This window comes from Drosophila busckii, chromosome 3R (genome assembly GCF_011750605.1).
Source record: "Drosophila busckii strain San Diego stock center, stock number 13000-0081.31 chromosome 3R, ASM1175060v1, whole genome shotgun sequence".
NCBI lineage: Eukaryota > Metazoa > Arthropoda > Insecta > Diptera > Drosophilidae > Drosophila > Drosophila busckii.
In genome coordinates this window covers 21,125,384-21,145,855 of record NC_046607.1, presented here as the reverse complement: position 1 = coordinate 21,145,855, position 20,472 = coordinate 21,125,384, and the positions used below count along the sequence as shown (strand labels likewise).

Sequence of the window (20,472 nt, the reverse complement as noted above, 5' to 3'; positions counted from 1 at the left end):
TGTAGAGAAGAAGAAAAAACGTTGTAATTGTCCTAATTTTCTGCTGAACGTTTTTACATTTTTAGCCCACACGCGAGGGTAAATTTCGCACGGGTTATCGTTTATAACATTGCAGCAGTTAATTTGAGTAAGTAAATCTAACTTCAAAGTGACGTGTTAAATATCCGTGTGATATTGTAACTGCGACTGCAAATCTAAATGTAAAACTTTTACATGAAATAAACAATATACACACTTTTCTATGTGCTTACATATTTGTATACATACAAATACATTGTTGCTCAGTTGCTTAGTCAGCACCTGGGGAGTTAAAAAATGAAAATTAGTTGGACTAGGCTAAAAGAAAAATGGGCAGGAAAAAACTTCCCTAGCAACACTGGACTAGACCCTTACATAAAACTTTAATTGCTTTTGATTGCAAATCGCTGTGGTTTTTACTTTATTGTGTTAATTTGCCTTTATCAGACTCTACGATACGTTGACGCTGGTGCGGCAATTGCGGCCACCTAATGTAAATGCACTCGCACACACACACAGACACACATGAACACGCATTAGTCTGAGGTACAACGGTAGGAGTACAAAGGTCAATAGCGTTAATAATAAATGAAAGGCAGTTAAAAACTTTGCATACGTGTGTGAACCTCACTGGCAAGGAAAATAATATCACATTTCATTTTGAAAATAGTATATTACAATTTTATAAATTTAAATTATTTATAGCACAATTACGTTATGGAATCCGCAACGAATCTGCTGGCGCGCAGTAGTTCGGCCAACGATATTAACTTGGCAAAGGAATTGAACATGAATATGCCGCAGACCAATGAAATAGATTCGGGCCTACAATCCTCTGTGGAAGTTTTAAGTACGCCACTAGCGCAGGCTGCTACTGTGGACGAAGATGAGGATATTTTTGAGCAGGTGACTATGATACTGCGCAAACGTCGCGGCTGGGGACCGGAGGATTCGATAAGCCAAAGCGGCTTGGACTTGGATTTGCTGGACGATGACGATGAGCTTGTAGAGCAGGATGATGTGGGCTGCCCTTTGCCATCGACCCCCGAAGATACGCAGCTGATTGAAGCCGAGGTAAGGCAATACAATAATATAATTTGCGCAAGCAAAATTGCGACTAGACATTATCGCTGACCCACTGGCCAGTGGTTATCTCTAGACAAGAAAATTATAAACGTCATTCAACAGCGCTGAGCGTTTGCTTATTGTCTATAAATAAGAGCTCTTAAGTTGGGATTAGCGAAAAAGTTAAATTTACAAACTAAACGGTATGGTAGCAATATTTAGACTTGTTATAGATTCAGGTGTGAAAATACAGATGGAACGTTGATAAACAAACATTATTATATATATAAACATATACAGCACAGTCTCGTTAATTCAAACACTTGCAATTGGAACTTTGAGTTGTAATCACTGCTTGAAATCTAACAAATTTCCATTCGCTTTTTCCGCGAAGTGCGACAAAACAACTGTCCGCATTATCGAGATTGCACTGTACACTTATTTCTTTATACATATATTTAATTTTTGCAACCGTCTGTGCCTTGTTGACGACTGTTATCTTATCGCGAGTTTTGTGCGCTGTTTCTACTAGTTCCGCCTCCAAACAAAAACAAAAAGAAAATTTTAATGTATACAAATTGTTTAGACTGAATAGGCGATTGATAGACGCTTCAAAGTGTAAATATTCGTCGTTAAGCACGCTTAAGTTAATTAAAAAAAAAACTTAAATGTAAATTATTTGCTGAAAATGGCAAAGTCGCAAGTCGATTTCGAAGTTGTTTTAAGTGTGGACGAGGCCTTGGAGTCATACAAGAAAATATCTGAAGAGGACGTAGAGCAAAAAAAAGATGCAAGCGCAGATAGAGTAATTTTAACAAATAGCAACTAAGCTCGAGAACCCAAAGAGGCGAACTAAACTATAAACTTTATTCTAGATGACCGAAGTGCTTAAGGCCGGTGTGCTCTCGGATGAAATAGATCTGGGAGCATTGGCGCACAATGCTGCTGAGCAGGCTGAGGAATTTGTACGCAAGGTAAGTTGTAGGATTAACAAGTGGAACTGTCAATTCATTGCATGTACTTTTGATTTGTTAAGATAAATATAAGTAAAAGATTCGCTGCATGTTGTTTTATTTTTCAACACACTCGCAGCTAACTTCGCAGCTATAATGTGCATTATTAATTAACTGTTTTCTATTTGTACAGGTCTGGGAGGCCAGCTGGAAGGTGTGTCACTATAGACACTTGCCCAAATGGCTGCAGGATAATGACTTCTTGCATCGTGGCCATCGTCCGCCGCTGCCCTCATTCCGCGCTTGCTTCAAATCCATATTCCGTTTGCATACCGAGACTGGCAACATCTGGACACATCTGCTTGGCTGCATTGCATTTCTGGGCGTCACAGCCTATTTTCTAACACGACCCACTGTTGAGATACAAATTCAAGAGAAACTCGTTTTCGGCACTTTCTTTTTATGCGCCATTGTTTGCTTAGGATTCTCGTTTGCCTTTCATACGCTTAGTTGTCATTCGGTAGAGGTTGGAAGACTGTTCTCAAAGTAAGTTTGCCTTTAAAATAGAATATAAAACTTGTTATTAATAATTTGTTTATTGCAGGTTAGACTATTGTGGCATTGCGTTACTCATCACGGGCTCCTTTGTACCCTGGCTCTACTATGGCTTCTATTGCCACTATCAGCCAAAGGTAATATATTTGTCCGTGGTCTGCGTGCTGGGCTGTCTTTCTATTATTGTGTCGCTGTGGGATAAGTTTTCGGAGCCAGCCCTACGCCCACTGCGTGCGGGCGTCTTTATGAGCTTTGGCCTGTCCGGTGTAATTCCAGCGATACACTATAGCATTATGGAGGGCTGGGTCAGTCAAATAAGTCGCGCCAGTCTGGGCTGGCTTATACTTATGGGTAAGCTGCTGCGTTGTATAGAAAACATGCAATGTTTATAAATTTTAAATTTGTTTAGGCATGCTATACATTCTTGGCGCTTTGTTGTATGCTCTGCGCGTTCCAGAGCGTTGGTTCCCCGGCAAGTTTGACATTTGGGTAAGTCCAACAAACACAGACTATTTGTTATTGCTTTTACACCATTTGCTTCTCTTGCAGTTTCAATCCCATCAACTTTTCCACGTGCTCGTCATTGCTGCAGCCTTTGTGCACTATCATGGCATTTCGGAAATGGCCATGTATCGTGTTACTGTCGGCGAGTGCACTGTGCCAATTGAGCCTATTACATTCTAAACACTGTTTTTGCGTATCTATCTACAAATCAAGCAATCATTGACACTCACATAGGAACACATACAAATTCAGCAGCACGGAACCCATTGAAGTTTATACACAACCGTAGCGAGAGAGTAAAAGAAGTCGTTTTAGCGTTTGGAGTTTACTTGAGTATAAAACCTCTCCCCCCATATAAAATGCAAGACATACAAAATACAAGAAATTTCTAAAGTTACAATATGATAAGATTGAAGAGCGTTATAAAAAAATATTTAGTAGTGGCCGTTTTTAATTATCAACAATTGAAATCTGCAGTAGTTTAATTAATATATAAATTATTTATAACAACTTGGCATTCTTTTTCTATGATTTGTTTACAGATTTATGAATTTCGAATTGAAGAGTTATGAAAAAAAGAAAAATGCTTTGCGCTCAGGGTTACAAGAAAAAGTAAAGCAATGTTTACAGTTAAGGCAAGCTATTGGAGACTACAGTACATAAAGAATTATTATTTTTTCAAAGCAATGCAAAAAGCATAAAATATATAACTTACTCTATATCAAAGTAACAACATAGCGTTTAAAGCATTTTATTCTATTTATTTTTAACAAACAGCATACGACATTCTAGAATTGTCAAAAATATCTTGTGATTAAAATCCAATAAAATAAAGTTAAGGCTTTACAAGCATTGTAGAGAATTCATTTCAAATAATCAAATGTGTTTTTATCTAAACAAAGAGGGAGAAGTAACATTGAACTATGCGCTGGGTTTAGCTTAACCTAAAGCAATTTGTTAGTCGCTTTGGCTTAATGACGCGGCAAATTCCGTTCATGATTTGACTTTGACACGCTTGAACAAGCAATCAGCTTTGGTCTAATCTTAATTCAGTATTTCTTTTTGTTTGGTTCTACTTTATAATACAAGACAAGGCGTTTTAGACTCTACAATAAAATGCACAGAAGTCTTTCAATTGAGTTGAACAGAAGTGGGCGTGTCAGAGCCATTAGTACTATAAACTAAAAAAGATTGCCAAGAGCAATGGATAGAGTCTAACAATGTCGGTTGAGCCCGCACCTGTCTTGTTTAAATGTGCAAATAAATTAAATACATTTTATGTAAAATTTCCATAGTTGTGAAACCAAACAGGAAATACGATTAAAATTCTCTAATTTCAAGTTGACCTAGGCTTATTTAACTAATTCACCTGAATAATTTAAACGTTGCCAGTTGGGCATGTCCTAATTTTTATGCAGATATATATTCTTTATTATGTTGCTTTCAAAATAGAGCAGCTTTCATTATATAGACATGTAGCAAACAAATCCATATAATTGGTTATAAAATGCATTCGACTTACTGAAAATATTCAAGGTTAATAAATGAGCAACAGTTGGCCATTTTACTTCCTCGTAGTACTTGGTATTTTTTTTTATCTTAAATGTCAAAATAACTTTTGCATTGAGTTCAAGAAACCCTGGCCAGTTTGCTTTTGTGTTTCATTGCTCTTTTCGTTTTTATTTATGACGCTGATTTTCTACAAATAAATCAATAATTTACTTCTAGTCCTCAACGGTAATCAGCCAAGTCTTTGAAGGCTTTTTGATGTTTAAGTGTTATGGTCAAGGCTACGCTCGTGTGCTTAGCTCAGGTCTGTCTAGAGTTTTGGCTCATTGATTTCTAATCAACGTGGTCGCAACGTATTTCCCCTAATTTTGTTTTTGCTGTCAAGCATAAATTGAGTTTTAATGTATAGACAATTGCTACAAAAATTAAGAAATAAGAGTGTCTTTTTTTTCATTTGCTTACGCTTATAAACAATAACAACAACAATAGCAACGTTGATTCTTGTGTTGTAAGCTCATCGAACTGAAGCTTTTTATGCAAATTGCGTCAGCTTGTCAGCTACGAAAACACAAAAAGCGTTTAGGCCAGAAGAAGATTTTTTGATTTTTAGACTTTTTTTGATGTTGCATGTGTTTACTAGTATAAGAAACGCTAATCGAATAAGTCGTTAAAAACGCGTTCAAATAAATACATTTACATATATACATAGCTATAATGTATATATACATCCGTACGCTTGTATGCTGCCGTGCAAGTTTGCGTCTTGAGTCTTTTGTTTTTTCGAAGACTTTGGCATTGACTTTGAAATATTTAATTAATACAACAATGAGAAATAATAAAGTTACTTGTTTTCGATAAAGTAAATCACTAACATAAGATTAAAGATTATGTTGATATGTATTTAATACATTTAAAAAGCGACTACAGCTGAAAGTAAAAAGTAGTTTAAAGTGCGCTCATGTAATTGATGACTTAATTGTTAATTAATTGCCACAATTAGCGCATATTAAATTAAAGTCTTAATATTTTCATGTGACGTTAATGGTAAAAAAATAAAAAGGGGCACGCGTCTAAGATTCGTTGAACTAACTCAAGTTGCCTGCGGCTTAACAATTGATTTTATGACGACTCTGTTGAGTCGCACTTAGCAAACACGCGTTTGGCATATTAATGCAGATGCTTCACCTTCGAATTGGCGGAAGCTTAAGCTGATTAAGGCGCTGGCGCAACAATTGTGAATGAGTTTGAAATTCTTAAATGAAATCAAAAGTGTTGCCGAGCTCAAAGAAGTAGCTAAATAAAGAGAGCTTAGCTTAGATAGCTTCCCCATTGCAGCTTTTGGCTAGTCTAATGAGCATTAGCTCTAATTGCCATTTAATTTGACAGCGTTGCCGTACCGAGCAAACTGCGCAGACCTTTGGGCTTTGGTCTTTTATTATTTTTATGGTCTTTGAGTGGGCAAACTGATGCTAGCCATAATGACATGGAACTCAAGCTGCAAGTTGCTGACGTTGCTAAAAAATAAAATATTACAAGTAGCCACTAGCTACTAGCTTTTGGGCTTGGTCTACGTCAAATTGTGGTTTTGTGGCCATATGACTTGGTTGCATAATGCCCCAGCGCTCCATTGATCAAACTAAAGTTAATCACACTCTAGACTTGTCTGTCAGTCTGTCAATAAGCGGCATACCACACTAAAAATATAACTATATATATAATAATATGCATAAATATTTTAATTTAACAATGCTTAGCTCATGTACAATTACATTTATTGTTATTGCTTGGGGTGTGCATAATTTTAACGGTAATTTGTTTGTGCTGTGCAAAGTTCTGCTTTTGATTGCACAATGCTTAAACTTACAACCACAGTTAGCCCTCAAAATCATGCAACATGTTGACAACATAGAATTGTTCAGATACATTCAGAATAAACTTGAAGCCAACACGCTTAAGTTGATAATCACCTGTTCGAGAACTCGCTGCACACACAGATACAAAAAAGTTTAAACACGTTCGTTATTAACTTGAAGCTTCGTTGACTCGTGTGCCTCACATCGTTAATATTGCCTGTCTGTATGTGTATGTTTGTGTGTCTGTATCTGTGTCTGCAGCGGCGCATAGAAGACGACTTGTCGCGTCCGGATATCGCTTAGTGTCTTGCCGGCGCTTTAACCGCAAAGTCAGCGCAATAGCGTAAAGTTGGCCCAAACTCTCTATTGGCAAATCTTGAAACAGTCTCTGTCTGTCTGCCAGCAGCGCCGCGTGTTCACTAGCATTAAGTATACGACAAGTGTGCCAGGATAACAACAAAAGCTAAAGTGTCTACAAGTGTCTAAAGTGCAGTGTTTAATAAAATATATAAAATAAAGTAAGCCAAAGCAATCAATTTAAAATATACAAAATATATTTTAAAAACACGTTGGGACAACTTAAAATAAACAATAGCGAAATATGTTCAAGTTGGTGGGCTCAACAAGCTTACAACATTTTTTGACCAACTGTTGTAAGCGTTAATAGCTGCAGCTACATATGTTAATGATTTTCTTTTTGTTAATGATTGATCAACGATTGAGCCAAGTTAACAAAAAATATCAAAGCGCAACAAGCACAGATTGCAGTTCCAATTTCACTAGGTTATATCATCATATACGCTACAATTTTGACGCAACATTAAAATGAAAACTTGGCCAAGTTCGAGGCAACAAAGGAAAATAAATAAATAATGTGTATCAACAGCAAATTGGTGCTAAATGCCAAGATATGCCGATATACTCTATACGCGGCATGCACAAACCAAAATGTGAATCGACTGTAACCAATTTCTTATATACACAGGCACATGTGTATTTACAATATATATATGTATATATATCAACTGGTCGGTCTGCCCTTCAGCTGCTGCTGCTGCGGCGACTGATGTTGATGTTGTTTGGTAACGCATGCGCGCAATTTGTTTATTTATGATTTTTTATAGTTGTTGTCTTGGCGCAAATAACTGTATACGGCGCCGATCTAAAACGACAATAGCTTGCCCCGCAACAAAAGACATGTGCTGTGCCCCAAAAAGTTGCCCAGCCAGCCAAAATTATCTTAATATCAAAGCAAGCACATCCGTTCGCACGCTTGCAATAGTTTCACTCAATTCTTGTTTTTATAGCTGAAAATGAAAGTAAGGGCCAATGCGGGGGTGTTTAGGTTGACAACTTCATAATTTGGTAACCAATTGGGGTCACATGCGTGGCCGTTCGGTCACACCTCACACACACACACACATACACATAAAGGCGCACTAAAAATCAACTTTAAAATATCAGCTTTTGTTTGAGTTTCTTCATTTCCTTAGTTAGTTCAACTAACTCGTTTGCCCAACAAGCCATGGAGGCCTAGCTTAAATACATTTTGATAATAATGGCAAGGTAAACATAGCAGCGCCCCCCTCCTCGCCCTGCCAAAGGGAGAACGTCAATGGCAATGATGACATTGTCAAATCAACTATTGGGGGCCAATGGCAATTCTTTTTTTTTTTCTGACAACGCATGACTCGATTATTGAGTATTGAGTAAATGATTTGTGAAAATCAAACTGCTGCTATAAAAATCATAAGAAATAATAGTTAATAGTTTAGCTACAGCTAAAGTTAATTATAGTACTTATGCAGTTTTTATTTACACAGCGCTGCGTCAAACTCATCTGCTGGCAAATCCCAGCTGCGATCAAAAGACTCAGACAACAAACTTTTCGTATATGTAACGAATGTTTCTAAAATTCAAAGAATGCAATAGACGGAAGCTGCGTTGTTAAACATTAGTTTTAATAATATTTACTAATATTTGTTATTATTGGCGGCACAGTAGACGCAATGGTTCAAGGTTACGATTGATATAAGCACACACAGACATAGAGACGCAGCTAACTTGGCTAAAAGCAATAAAAATCGAGTTTTACTAAAGCTCAAACCAAAAACAACATATAATAATAATAAGTATTTTAAAAATTCAACAAAAATCTGCATATGCGTTATTTGTTGTTTGTGTTTTTATAAACCAAATTAGTGCTGTAAATATGGACGTTTGTTGAATCAGATACATATGTATATATAGCCTACTATATGACACGTTACTGCTGTTGGGGTTGACAACCAAGTTGGCCGTCAAAGTGCAAGAGATCAGTTTGTCTTGATTGTGTTTTGTTTCCTCAAAATAAAATCGACAAAAATCAAAGACAAAATAAAAGAAATAAAATAAACGTGCGACCTTGGTAACGAATTTTTAATGCGTTGCCAATTGATACGCCAGAGTTGTTGCTGTTCTCTCGCTCGCTTATCAGTTTGGCTAACGCCTTAAGCTACGCTTGTATGTATGTGTGTGTGCGTGTGTGTGTGTGACTGCCAAAAGCGTTTATAGCGTTGACAATAAAAGAAAATAAAAGAACGTGCGTCTCTCTTTTGTGAAGACAGGCGTGTTGAGAATTTAAGAATAGTTCGGCTCGATCATTGCTTTGTAATTTGAGCAGTGACGTCTGTTGTTGCTGCTGTGTCTATTTATTTACATTTAATACAATTTTGAAATCGACTCGCTAATTGACAAACGCATCTCGTTTACTCGTTAAAGCTCTGGCTCCGGCTCTGGCCTCGCACAAAGAATTATGCAAAAATGTTTGCAAATATTTGTGTACCAACATGTTCTCTCTCTCTATCCCTCTCTTCAGCAATATATATATATCCCCAATTTACATTGACATTCGTTTTTGGCAATCATAATTATTAAATTTAAATGCAAAGTAGTCGGTACGGGAATTCGTTTAAACTTCAAAACTCGCAGCTAATTTACATGCGAGCGTAGATGAAATTTAATAGCCTTATATAGCTAGAAAATAAAATTATACGAAAATTTACAGAATCGTTAATACACACACACACACACACACACGCATACGCACACTTAAGCTATTTGCATAGATGATAAGCTTGTAGTTTGTACCAAAACAGAGGCGTAGGCAGTTGAATACTTAAGCAGGCGTAAGTAGCTTTTAGTTCGTAGAAAGCGTTAAAGTGCCGCTAAGTATTGTATAATAATATATTGTTACAAAATGCAGTTAACTAAGTCCAAGAGCATTGCTTGCCATTCATAAGTTGATATTGTTTGACTTATTCGTAACTGAGGGATGTACCGCTCGTCTATTAAATATTTAACGACGCCCTTGTGCATTTTGTATAAACAAGAACTCGAACGCATAAATTATAAATTCACTGGATAAGTCTGGCTTAGTGTCAAGCTCAAAAGTCCAATTCCCGTTTTCTTTCATAATAATTCTATATATAAATAAATTTCGCAATATTGGTTAAGATATACACAAGATATAGCTGTGTATATATAGCTGTCCAACACTGCTGCTGCTAACTTTAGTATATATTTAAAATTCTGTATTGGCAAAGCATGATGACTGCGCAGAATTTAAAAGTGACATAAAACTAAATCTCAGTTCAGTTGGCAAGTTGCGCAAGATTTTAAAGCGGATAATTAGAATGGAAATCTGCACAATGTGCTTATATATCAGACATAGCACATCGGCTTGAAGTTCGCAGCGCTTGAGAGCAAACAGTAGACAAGTGCATTAAGTATTTTGGCCATGATAAAGTCAAGTGCCTCGAGCTTAAAGTGTATGCACATAAAGTTTATATACGACAGTTATTTAGGGCTAAATCAGCAACTATATCGATCGATTCCACAAGCCTTTAGCTACTCAATATATAATTATGCTGCAGCATTGCAACAATGCAACGGCAACAGCAACGTCAAACTGGTTTTGATTCCTTGTTTCTTGAAAAGAAACTTAAGCACTCTGTCCTTGAACTATGCAGCGTCCTCCTCCTGCTTTTGTGATGCGCCATTCCGGGCCTTTCCCATTTCAAGCCAAAAACTAGATGATAATAATCATCATCGCCGAAGCTCAACGTTCAACGTCAACAATATATTATTTTTGTTTTTGGTAAATAAAAGTAAACCAGTTTACCAACTTGTTCATTTCTTTTGTATTCCCGACTTGTATGATATATAATAATTTAAAGCCAACCTTTAGATACAAAATGATGAGAACCTCATAATTGTTGCTGATGTAAGCAATAAAAATCCAAGTGCAAGGTTTACTCACTTTTCGCTGATATGGCTTAAATACAATTGGCCAGCCAGGTTAATGCCATTAGTTGTGCAATTCCAAAAAAAAACACACACACAAGTTGGCGCTGTACAAAACTCAATTCAATTTCAGTTATTGATTATATTTTGTATAAAGAGCAAATTACACGTTATTTTTCAAACACACCTCGTTTTCAGAGCGGCCGCCTTGGCTTGCCTTGAACTATAACACAGATTGTGTGCCCCGTTGATTAGCGCAGCTGCCTAAATTAAACATTAGTGGCTGCAACTGTCAACTCACTTGATATAATATGACTTGCATAATCTTGCATCTTTTTTTGATTGCTGTTGTTGTATGTTTCTATTGCAGTTAACACAATATGTCGATGCGAATGAATGAGACGCAGACCATAGTTGATCGCATGGTTAACTTCTTTGTCGAGCATGAGGATCTGCGCACAAAGGTGAGAGCAAACTCTTATACGCATGCCAACTTAAACTTATACTTACTCTTTCTATTTGCAGAGCTGGTTTCTGTCCAATGCTCCGGGGCCTTTGTTCATGATCTTGGCTGCATATTTGTACTTTTGTCTCTATGCTGGACCGCGTTATATGCGAGATCGCAAACCCTTTGAGCTGAAGAACACGCTGCTCATCTACAATGCTGTACAAGTGCTGCTCAGCTGGGTGCTGTTCTATGAGGGCTACAAGGGCGGCTGGGGTGGACACTATAACTTCAAATGCCAGCCGGTTACCTATGACAAGGATCCCATTTCGATGAGGGCAAGCATAGCATTAGCTTCAGCTTAATTTTTTATTAAACTCTGGAACTCTTTTTAGATGGCGCGTGCTGTTTGGCTTTACTACATTGCCAAGATTACGGAGCTGCTGGACACTGTGTTCTTTGTGCTGCGCAAGAAGGATCGTCAGATTTCATTTTTGCATTTGTATCATCACACTTTGATGCCAGTCTGCGCTTTCATTGGCGTCAAGTACTTTGCTGGTGGACATGGCACTCTCCTGGGCTTCATCAACTCCTTTATACACATTATTATGTATGCTTACTATTTGCTGTCGGCCATGGGACCCCAAGTGCAAAAGTATTTGTGGTGGAAGAAGTACATTACAATTCTGCAAATTGTAAGTTGCTTATATAGCTGCTTAGCTGACAATATTCATATTCAATTTATCTTTCTAGGTGCAATTCCTGATCATCTTTGTGCACACGCTGCAGATTCAGTTCCAGCCCAACTGCAACTTCCCCAAGTCTATTGCAGCGCTGTTGACCTTCAATGCGGGCTTGTTCACTTACATGTTCAGCTCCTTCTATGTGGCCAACTACAAGAAGGAGGCTAAGGCGGCAGCTAAACTGGCGGCCAAGCAGCTGGAGACCAAACAGGAGTGATTGCTCATTGCAGTTTGCATTGGAGTTTGTGCCTTAAGAGCGTTTGTCCTTGTGGACAATCATTAGTTAGGTCTTGTTTCACCTGCCGACACTTTTACTACTGTGAAAATACCCTCTGAACTGGTGGGTCCTAACACCCTTACATTTAGAAACTAGTGTATTGAATCAAGTTGGGTGTATGTAAATTTATTATATATCATTTTGTAGCTCTTAAGTTCGTTATATTATGTGGCTCTTTAAACAGTCGCCATGCGCAGTGATCTTTTCTATATATTTTCGCTTGCTGTCTTGGGTACTTGTAATGGAACCAAATATTCTAGTTTAGTTGTAAATTTATAAATATGTATGCATCGATGTGTAGTTTCATTTTTATTGATTGACACGCAATAAAATTAGAACGCATAAGTAGTAAGCATCAAATTTTGTCATCATTAGTCATGAACTTTGCCAATTGTTGCAAACAAACAATCGAAAATAAACTTACTAATTGTACAATATTTTGGAATGTCTATTTCTTTAATTTACAAACCAGAAATGCAGAGCTATGCATTTGGCTTAACATTTTAAATTATTCTAAGTAAAAACGAATACATAATACATAAACAGTCGCCATCTAGCGGTCACATAAATAAATTTAAAGTGAACACAACATATGTTAGCCAAGACACAACCCGCGCGGTTTGAGTGACAACTTTCAAAAATGACTGTTTTATTTTTTTGTTATCATTAGAGTTCTATAAAATCCTGCATGTTAGCATCATGGACTTAAGCTGATTATTTTTAAGCAATCTAAGATGATTTGTCGATTTTTAGGTATGCTGCCCTTCATGTAAATAGTTGTATCGATATTTCGAGCAGATCTACGTGTGAGTCTGTTGTGCGTGTTTATTCTTCCTTTTCATTTAAAATTAGTTCATAAACAAGTGTGTATGTTATTGTTGTCGATATTTGTTGTAATTGTTTCAACATTAATCCGTTGGCGTCTAATAAGAAGTTCTTGCATTATTTACTTTGAGCATAAACAATTATTTTGTTGTAATTAACTGCTGCAAAGGTCGCTGCGATTAGCCAACTGTCCAACTTGAGTGCGCCTCCAAAATGTAAGTGCTGTCCAATTATGAACAAATACACATTCGTTTGTATGTTAGTCTAAGGTTGTGCGTTCAATTAAACAGATGTCTGGCCCCAACGTGATTCATTAGTACAAAGCAATGCTCCGCTAACCGCAGTTCCTCCATTCCCTCCTGCTCCACCGCGCTGCGACGACAGCTGTCAACGCTGCAGCAGCAGCGTCGCGTGCTGTTTGCGTGAACAAGACCATGAGAGTGCGAGCGAGAAGTTAGCGGGTTAGACTAAGTTCAGTCTGTCTTGCTTGCACGATTTGCCGCTTACTTTTTGCCTTCTCCTTTGGCCAAGCGACGAATGTGATTGTAACAAGTGGACGGCTTGGTTTCAGTTTTAGTTTGAGACTGCATTTCGTTCGGATAATAGTTAAAGTTAAACACTTGGTGACCAGCCGCAGGCGCTAAGCTAACAATTAATGTTTTTTGTTGAATATTGAAAGAACGTGCGTGTTTTTGTTATTAAATTGTGCAAGTTAAAGTCCTTTCGTTAACTTTCTAGTAGTGCGCAAATATAAACGTTTTAAGTTAAAATGGGTAATTCCAGTTCCATTTGTGCCGATCGCAATGCGGTGAGGCACTTTGACGAAAATGGGTAAGTGACAAATATTTGACATGGGTAGCTCGAAAAGTTGTCAAATTAGTGAATCTTAATCTATTTACATGCATCAGAAAGCAAAGTAATTGCTAATCTGGCAACAAGTACGCCCATTTCTAATACAAGTGGGACACTTATTGCTGCCCCAGCTTGTAATTAATGTTCAATGGCGCGATAGATCAATTAATTACGCGTGATTTAAGGACACACACACACACACACGCACTAGTCTCTGCACCGCCTCTTTGTAATATGACTAGTGGTCATAGGCTAGCCCCTAAGCTGTTATTGTTTCAAAATATGAAAGTAAAATATAAATGCATGCATATTTATGAAGGTCAAACACCTGTGTGTGCTATATACAATTCAATTTATTAGCCGCTTTAACGCTATTATCGAAAATGCGTGACGTCATTTGCCAATTCACGCTCACACGCATAAATTCAAGGTGGCGATTAAGGTTGCCAGTTAATAAAATTTAGTTCACAGCTAAACAATGCCTAAATGAATTTAGTTGACACATTAGCAATGCTTAAGCCAAGCTGTTGACTTAATCAATTTGCAAACATGTTTACATGCAAAAGTTGTTGAGCTCTTATCAGTTTTGTTGTTTACAGTCAGCTGTTGTCGCTCCCGTTGCTATCATTAAAATTAATAAAGCTAGTCGAAGTTTAGATACGCTTGCAGTTCAGTTTAAATATTCAAATAGCTTATATTGTGTTGCAAACTAGCGTTGTAGCCAACAAAATGCTTTTGGCTTAAACGCACAAAGTCTTTTAAACAAACTATAGCACCCGTTGTTAGTGTATAGAAATCGAATTGAATACTGCAAAACATAAATGGGAAAAACAAAGTGAAACTCAGCTAAACTATCCCTTAACAGCGCTCAGTTCAAGTTGAATGTCGCGACGTTGCAGTCATATAGACAAGTGAAAAATTTGCCTTTAAAACATCAATAAAAATAGCAGCCAATTACATAATAAAGTGTAATTATCGTACGATAACAGTTGCCAAAATGTATTTTGTTGCACGTCGCTTTTCTGTATTCAATGCCCTTGGCAAACTGAAAAGGCAGTGAGTACATAAAATTAATCACATTGATAAGCAAATTTTACATATACAATATACTATCATTATTGTTATAATGATGGGGGCAAACTACAAAGCCAGGCGTGTTGGATCTGTCTGCTATGCTTATCAAGCACCCATCACCTGTTGCTGAATTATTAGCAAAAGCGAAAATTTCTGTGCTCATGAACTCGCAGCATGTTAAGCTTAAAAAGTTGCTAATGCTATTAAAGAATGACTTAGCAACTTTTTAAACTAACTTTGTTTTAAGCAATCTACAAGCTTGAACGTTTTTAATCAATGAAACTACAACTGCTGTCATAATAATAAATTTATCACATAACATCACATCACACAACACGCAACGTGTTGAGTTCTCATTATTGAATTATAGTCTCACCACACTCACACTCTCACACTCACGCTCTCTTCTGCTCTCTCTCTCTCTTAGCTCGCCGGTCTATCCAACGGCAAACAATTCGCTCAGCCCTTCCAATGGTCAAATAACCCCGTATCCGCAAAAGAAACAACAACAAGATGAGCAGGGCTACTATAAAACCACAATACCCGTTGGCTCTCACTCTCACTGCCTAACAGCTGATTTGTGCTCACGCGCACTGGGCCAAGAGAGCGGCCCCAACAACAACAACAACCAAGGTGTATGTCTACACTCCCACTCACACACACAAACACACTCGAGCACTAGCAGTAGTCGTGTGTGTAAAAATCATACGACTACAACGACAACACTCGAATACGAACTTTCCAATTGTGCAAAACTCACAACACAAATCAGTACGCAACACAACGTTGACGGGCCAACAGCAGCTGCAACAGCAACAGCAACAACCACAAGCATAAGCAAACTACAGAATACAAACGAGAATTTTGTGTCAACGCCATTAATATCCTCGAGCCAGTGGCAACAATTGCAGCAAAGCCTGAACGAGATACATCAATCGCAGCTAGGAAGCAGCAGCAACTACAATTTGCAACAGCAACGCAACTACAGCAGCAGCAACATGAGCAACGAACAAAAGCGCGATCGCCTGGGACTCTGGGGCACTGGGGATAATGAGATCGTTGGCGCCATCAGCGGCTTGGAGCGTCTGCAGAACAAACGCTATTCTAAGGTAAGCTAGAGCTCCTCGCATTACGTATCGAAAATAGTGGAAAAATACCAGCTGAGAACACGCTAACTTGTGTGGGGTTGTTTTTTGAGATATATATATAATATATGTACATACAATACACACAATACAATTGATATGTATGAGCTTGTATATATAATTTAAGGAGGCGCGTTAGCTACGTGCTCGCAAATATTATTTATTTGAACTAAATTACACACGCCTGCCCTTTAACAAAAAATATATAAAATTTGCTAGTCTATTTTTTTTCTCAAGTAATTATTCAATGTCAAAATGCTCAAATATTGAAACTCGTGTCAGCCGGCATTAATTTTTAAAAAATCTACTTTTTGAAACGTGTGCATGACCTTTATATGACATACAAGCGGCTATACATACAAACAAAACCTAAATAACTAACAAGTCCACACGCGCCACACACTGGAAGACCAAAGACCAATTTTTTTATTGAATTATTTGTTGCCCGTCATACTTATGGCGTGTATTTGCCGAATTGTTTGTTGTTGTTGCTTAGAAAATCGATAAAAATTACTTGAATGCTTGCTAATAAATTATATGGTCCATTGCGCGCTGATAAAAGAAACCTCAATCAAGTTCATTGTCAACGAGCAGATGCAGCCGCAGCCCCATTGAAAGCTCAATTTGTTTATGCAAAAAGCTTGAGAGAGAGAGCAGAACGGAAGAGAAGCTAATGAACTGCTGCTGCAGCGTCGGCGGCGGCAGCGTAAAAGGCGCATGAGCATTAAATCAGTAATTCAATTAATTTAAATTATATTATAGGGAAAACTTGAACCCTGCTAGACTGATAGCGCATATCAATGCAAAAAGTTTAAGCGAAAAAAATAATTTCTTTGTTGCGCCTTGAACAACGGAAAGTTTCAACAACAGCTGCTTATCGCATTGCAGTGCAATATACGCGACTTTTTCAGTAGCAACCAGCACTGACCTGCATTAATTTAGCATTTAATGTCCATAGCCTGTATATTAACAATATTAGCATATCATTAGTAACTGTTTAGATAAAGAAATGTGTGCTGGAGCTTAAAAATATTAATGCTTCGTACGTGCTTGGCCAGCAGTACGCTACTGTAACTTAACAAATTGCTAGCAATTATTAAAAAAAATACATGCAAGTCACTTTAAGCAATTGGCCTTGTATAATTTTAAAATAAAAAGTTCAAAGTTGTAGCTGACCCATATTTTACACAATAGACAACCAAATGACCCCTCACCTTAGCTGGAGGAAACAATTTGTAACAAATTGGCGTCGTGTGTCGTCATCCTCTTGATAATCTTGGGTGCTTAGCTGATAATGATGCTGCTGATTGCCCAGACGCGGCAAACATCAGCTGAGCTTTGCTTTTCACTTCACTTTTCGTGTTTGCACTCATTTTTTTGCAAGCTTTTGAAACATAAGATTATATGTAATTGCTATCTGCGTTACGTATACGCAACGTTGGGCGTGCATGTATAAAATTGCCGCTAACTGTTAAGTTGTTGCCAAGCAAACGATCTCAACGCACGAATTTCAATGTCAATGGTGTCGGTTTCAACAGTTCGCACTCGTATTTCAACAGCTCCCATCGATGACGTCTTCACTGCCATATAAACAAACTATAAAATTACCCAAACTACTTTTGCCACGCGCATTGTTTTTGCTTTATACATATATTATTTTTGTTAATTTAATGTTAAACAGCTTGATTAGATTACGCATTGCTGAGGATTTTTTCATCAGTCTTAGCATTAGTCAGCGAAAAATTTAAGTTTAAAAATTTAAATGCGTGACGTATTTTTCTGGTTAAACCTGCTTTGAAGTAAAATTACAAATCTCGTCATGCGCGTCTTTTTTATAAATTTAAACATATTTTAAATAATTTGTTATAAAGGTATTTTTCAAATGTCGTATGTCATGTTTTTTGCACAAATTATAGCTTCTTTGTCATGTCACGACTTTTGATTGTTTGCCGCTTGTTTCCTTTATATGCATGTAGTTGCATAATTAGCTGATTAACTTATCTAAATGCAGTTACTATGTACGTGGTAATTTTTAAATTTATAAAAAAATGTTTGACTGACCCGCATAGCTGCAAATCACGCCCAACTTAGAGTTAGAAATAAAACAGGCTAAGTATAGTTACTGAGTCATTATTTTTTGTAGTACTGACTTTCTAATTAAACTAATTTGCACACACCCAGCATGAATTGACTTTGAACTGCAAACACGTCAAAAAAAAAGTAGAGGAGCTGTCAGTTTTGAGTCTTTTGGGAGGCCAACAAAGTTCAGTGAAATCAGCTTAGACTGATAGACATATTGTCTGGGTTGTTAGTCATGCGATCTGTGGCGCGTGCTCAGGCGCTGTCTGCAGATAAGCCTGCAAATTTCTAACTATGCAATTTATATATGTCTAATCAAATTTATATTCTTACTAGGGTCTTGCCTTTACACATGAGGAGCGTCAGCAGCTGGGCATTCATGGTCTGCTGCCCTATGTGGTGCGCACAGCTGATGAGCAGGTGAAGCACTGCCGCACGCTGCTGGATCGTCTGGAAAATGATCTGGACAAGTATATGTATCTGATTGGACTGTCAGAGCGCAATGAGCGTTTGTTCTACAAGGTGCTGGCTTCGGATGTAGCACACATGATGCCGCTGGTTTACACTCCCACCGTTGGTTTGGCCTGCCAGAAGTACAGTTTGGTTTACCAGCAGCCCAAGGGCATGTACATTTCCATTAAGGACAAGGGCCATGTCTATAATGTGCTCAAGAACTGGCCCGAAATGGATGTGCGCGCCATTGTGGTTACTGATGGTGAACGCATTCTGGGCTTGGGCGATCTGGGCGCCAACGGCATGGGCATTCCTGTGGGCAAGTTGTCGTTGTATACAGCGCTGGCTGGCATTAAGCCACATCAGTGTCTGCCCATTACGCTGGACGTGGGCACCAATACCAAGTCCATACTGGAGGATCCACTCTATGTTGGTCTGCGTCAGCAGCGTGTAACTGGCGAACTCTATGATGACTTTGTCGAGGAGTTTATGCGCGCTTGTGTGCGTCGCTTTGGCCAAAACTGTCTCATTCAATTCGAGGACTTTGGCAATGCTAATGCTTTCCGTTTGCTGGCCAAGTATCGCGATAGCTATTGCACCTTCAATGATGATATCCAGGGCACTGCATCGGTTGCCGTTGCTGGTTTGCTGGCATCGCTGAAGATCAAGAAGACGCAGCTCAAGGACAACGTGCTGTTGTTCCTGGGTGCTGGCGAAGCTGCGCTCGGCATTGCTGGTCTCTGCACCATGGCCATGATGCAGGAGGGTCTTACCGAGGATGAAGCCAAGTCGCACATTTGGATGGTCGACAGGTAAGCAGCATTAGCTTGGCTTACTTTGATAGCTACTAAAGATTTTCATTTACAGTCGTGGCGTCATTGTTAAAGAGCGTGATAATCTCACCGAGCATAAGCGTCGTTTTGCACAGAATCATCCGCCCATTGATACTTTCGAGGAAGCTGTGCGCAGAATTCGTCCCAATGTGCTTATTGGTGCTTCTGCTCAGGGTGGTGCCTTCACCAAGGAAATACTCGAACAAATGGCTGAGTATAATGAAGCGCCCATCATCTTTGCGCTGTCCAATCCCACCAGCAAGGCTGAGTGCACCGCTGAGCAGGCCTACACTTATACTCAGGGCAAATGCATCTTTGCCTCCGGCTCACCCTTCCCACCCGTCACTTACAACAATCGCAAGTTCTATCCTGGCCAAGGCAACAACTCGTACATATTCCCAGGCATTGCCTTGGGCGTGCTCTGCGCTGGCATGTTGACCATTCCCGAGGAGGTGTTCCTTATCTCAGCTGAATGCTTGGCTGACATTGTGTCCAAGGAGGATCTCGAAAGGGGCAGCCTGTATCCCCCTCTCGATACAATTGTCAAATGCTCAGTTGCCATTGCCGAGCGCATTGTGTGCTATGCCTATAAGAAGAACTTGGCCACACTCCATCCCGAGCCTGAGAACAAGCTGGCATTCATTAAATCCCAAATGTATGATCTTGATTACTCACGTGCCTTGCCCAGCACCTATCCTCTGTAAATATATCTATAGCACTCATTCATTCGCATTCAAAGGCAGCTTAATAGTTTCATTCCATTTGCTTCTACAAGTTGCCAGCTCCCGCATATGTTATTTATTTTTTATAACGTCTTCAAAATTGTTTGTAACCAGCAAATCACCAAAAGATAATCACCATGCAAATTTTTACTAAGCGAACAATTTTTATGCTGTTGAATATACAATATATTTATATAAATGGGATATTAATATGCTAAACAAAATCTATTTCAAATACCATGTAACGTGTACACAAACTAGTTATATAAACTACATATATTAT

The 20,472-nt window shown here is 38.3% G+C and overlaps 3 protein-coding genes across 5 annotated transcripts; all 3 read left to right on the top strand.

Moving 5' to 3' along the window:
• Positions 1-12: 12 nt before the first annotated feature.
• LOC108603318 (adiponectin receptor protein) lies at positions 13-3,971 on the top strand. 3 transcript variants are annotated; one of them, XM_017992033.1, is made up of 7 exons: positions 14-127; positions 724-1,092; positions 1,959-2,057; positions 2,230-2,582; positions 2,641-2,942; positions 3,001-3,080; positions 3,141-3,971. In XM_017992033.1, the coding sequence occupies exons 2-7, from the start codon at positions 736-738 to the stop codon at positions 3,273-3,275; spliced, it is 1,326 nt and encodes a 441-aa protein (XP_017847522.1). In that variant the 5' UTR covers positions 14-127; positions 724-735; the 3' UTR covers positions 3,276-3,971. The 3 variants fall into 3 exon arrangements, with proteins under 3 accessions (XP_017847523.1, XP_017847522.1, XP_017847524.1); XM_017992034.2 differs by lacking the exon at positions 1,959-2,057 and having other exon boundaries at positions 13-127; XM_017992035.2 differs by lacking the exons at positions 14-127; positions 724-1,092 and adding an exon at positions 1,725-1,888.
• Positions 3,972-6,778: 2,807 nt separating this feature from the next.
• On the top strand, positions 6,779-12,360 carry LOC108602018 (elongation of very long chain fatty acids protein AAEL008004). The gene is made up of 5 exons (XM_017990021.1): positions 6,779-6,975; positions 11,112-11,205; positions 11,267-11,524; positions 11,582-11,881; positions 11,940-12,360. Exons 2-5 carry the CDS (start codon positions 11,122-11,124, stop codon positions 12,144-12,146), a joined length of 849 nt encoding a protein of 282 aa, XP_017845510.1. The 5' UTR covers positions 6,779-6,975; positions 11,112-11,121; the 3' UTR covers positions 12,147-12,360.
• Positions 12,361-13,785: 1,425 nt separating this feature from the next.
• LOC108604285 (NADP-dependent malic enzyme) lies at positions 13,786-20,265 on the top strand. Its single transcript, XM_017993694.1, has 4 exons — positions 13,786-13,862; positions 15,385-16,066; positions 18,518-19,446; positions 19,502-20,265. The coding sequence occupies exons 1-4, from the start codon at positions 13,801-13,803 to the stop codon at positions 20,169-20,171; spliced, it is 2,343 nt and encodes a 780-aa protein (XP_017849183.1). The 5' UTR covers positions 13,786-13,800; the 3' UTR covers positions 20,172-20,265.
• Positions 20,266-20,472: the final 207 nt, after the last annotated feature.

What these genes read in the sequence shown, in the direction of transcription:
- LOC108603318 (XM_017992033.1), top strand. Translation starts at nt 736, where the DNA reads ATGGAATCCGCAACGAATCTGCTGGCGCGCAGTAGTTCGGCCAACGAT. An exon ending in GTTGGAAGACTGTTCTCAAA is followed by an intron (nt 2,583 to 2,640) that starts GTAAGTTTGCCT and finishes TGTTTATTGCAG; the next exon opens with GTTAGACTATTGTGGCATTG. An exon ending in GGGCTGGCTTATACTTATGG is followed by an intron (nt 2,943 to 3,000) that starts GTAAGCTGCTGC and finishes AAATTTGTTTAG; the next exon opens with GCATGCTATACATTCTTGGC.
- LOC108602018 (XM_017990021.1), top strand. Translation starts at nt 11,122, where the DNA reads ATGTCGATGCGAATGAATGAGACGCAGACCATAGTTGATCGCATGGTT. An exon ending in AGGATCCCATTTCGATGAGG is followed by an intron (nt 11,525 to 11,581) that starts GCAAGCATAGCA and finishes AACTCTTTTTAG; the next exon opens with ATGGCGCGTGCTGTTTGGCT. An exon ending in ACATTACAATTCTGCAAATT is followed by an intron (nt 11,882 to 11,939) that starts GTAAGTTGCTTA and finishes TTATCTTTCTAG; the next exon opens with GTGCAATTCCTGATCATCTT.
- LOC108604285 (XM_017993694.1), top strand. Translation starts at nt 13,801, where the DNA reads ATGGGTAATTCCAGTTCCATTTGTGCCGATCGCAATGCGGTGAGGCAC. An exon ending in AGAACAAACGCTATTCTAAG is followed by an intron (nt 16,067 to 18,517) that starts GTAAGCTAGAGC and finishes TATTCTTACTAG; the next exon opens with GGTCTTGCCTTTACACATGA. An exon ending in CACATTTGGATGGTCGACAG is followed by an intron (nt 19,447 to 19,501) that starts GTAAGCAGCATT and finishes TTTCATTTACAG; the next exon opens with TCGTGGCGTCATTGTTAAAG.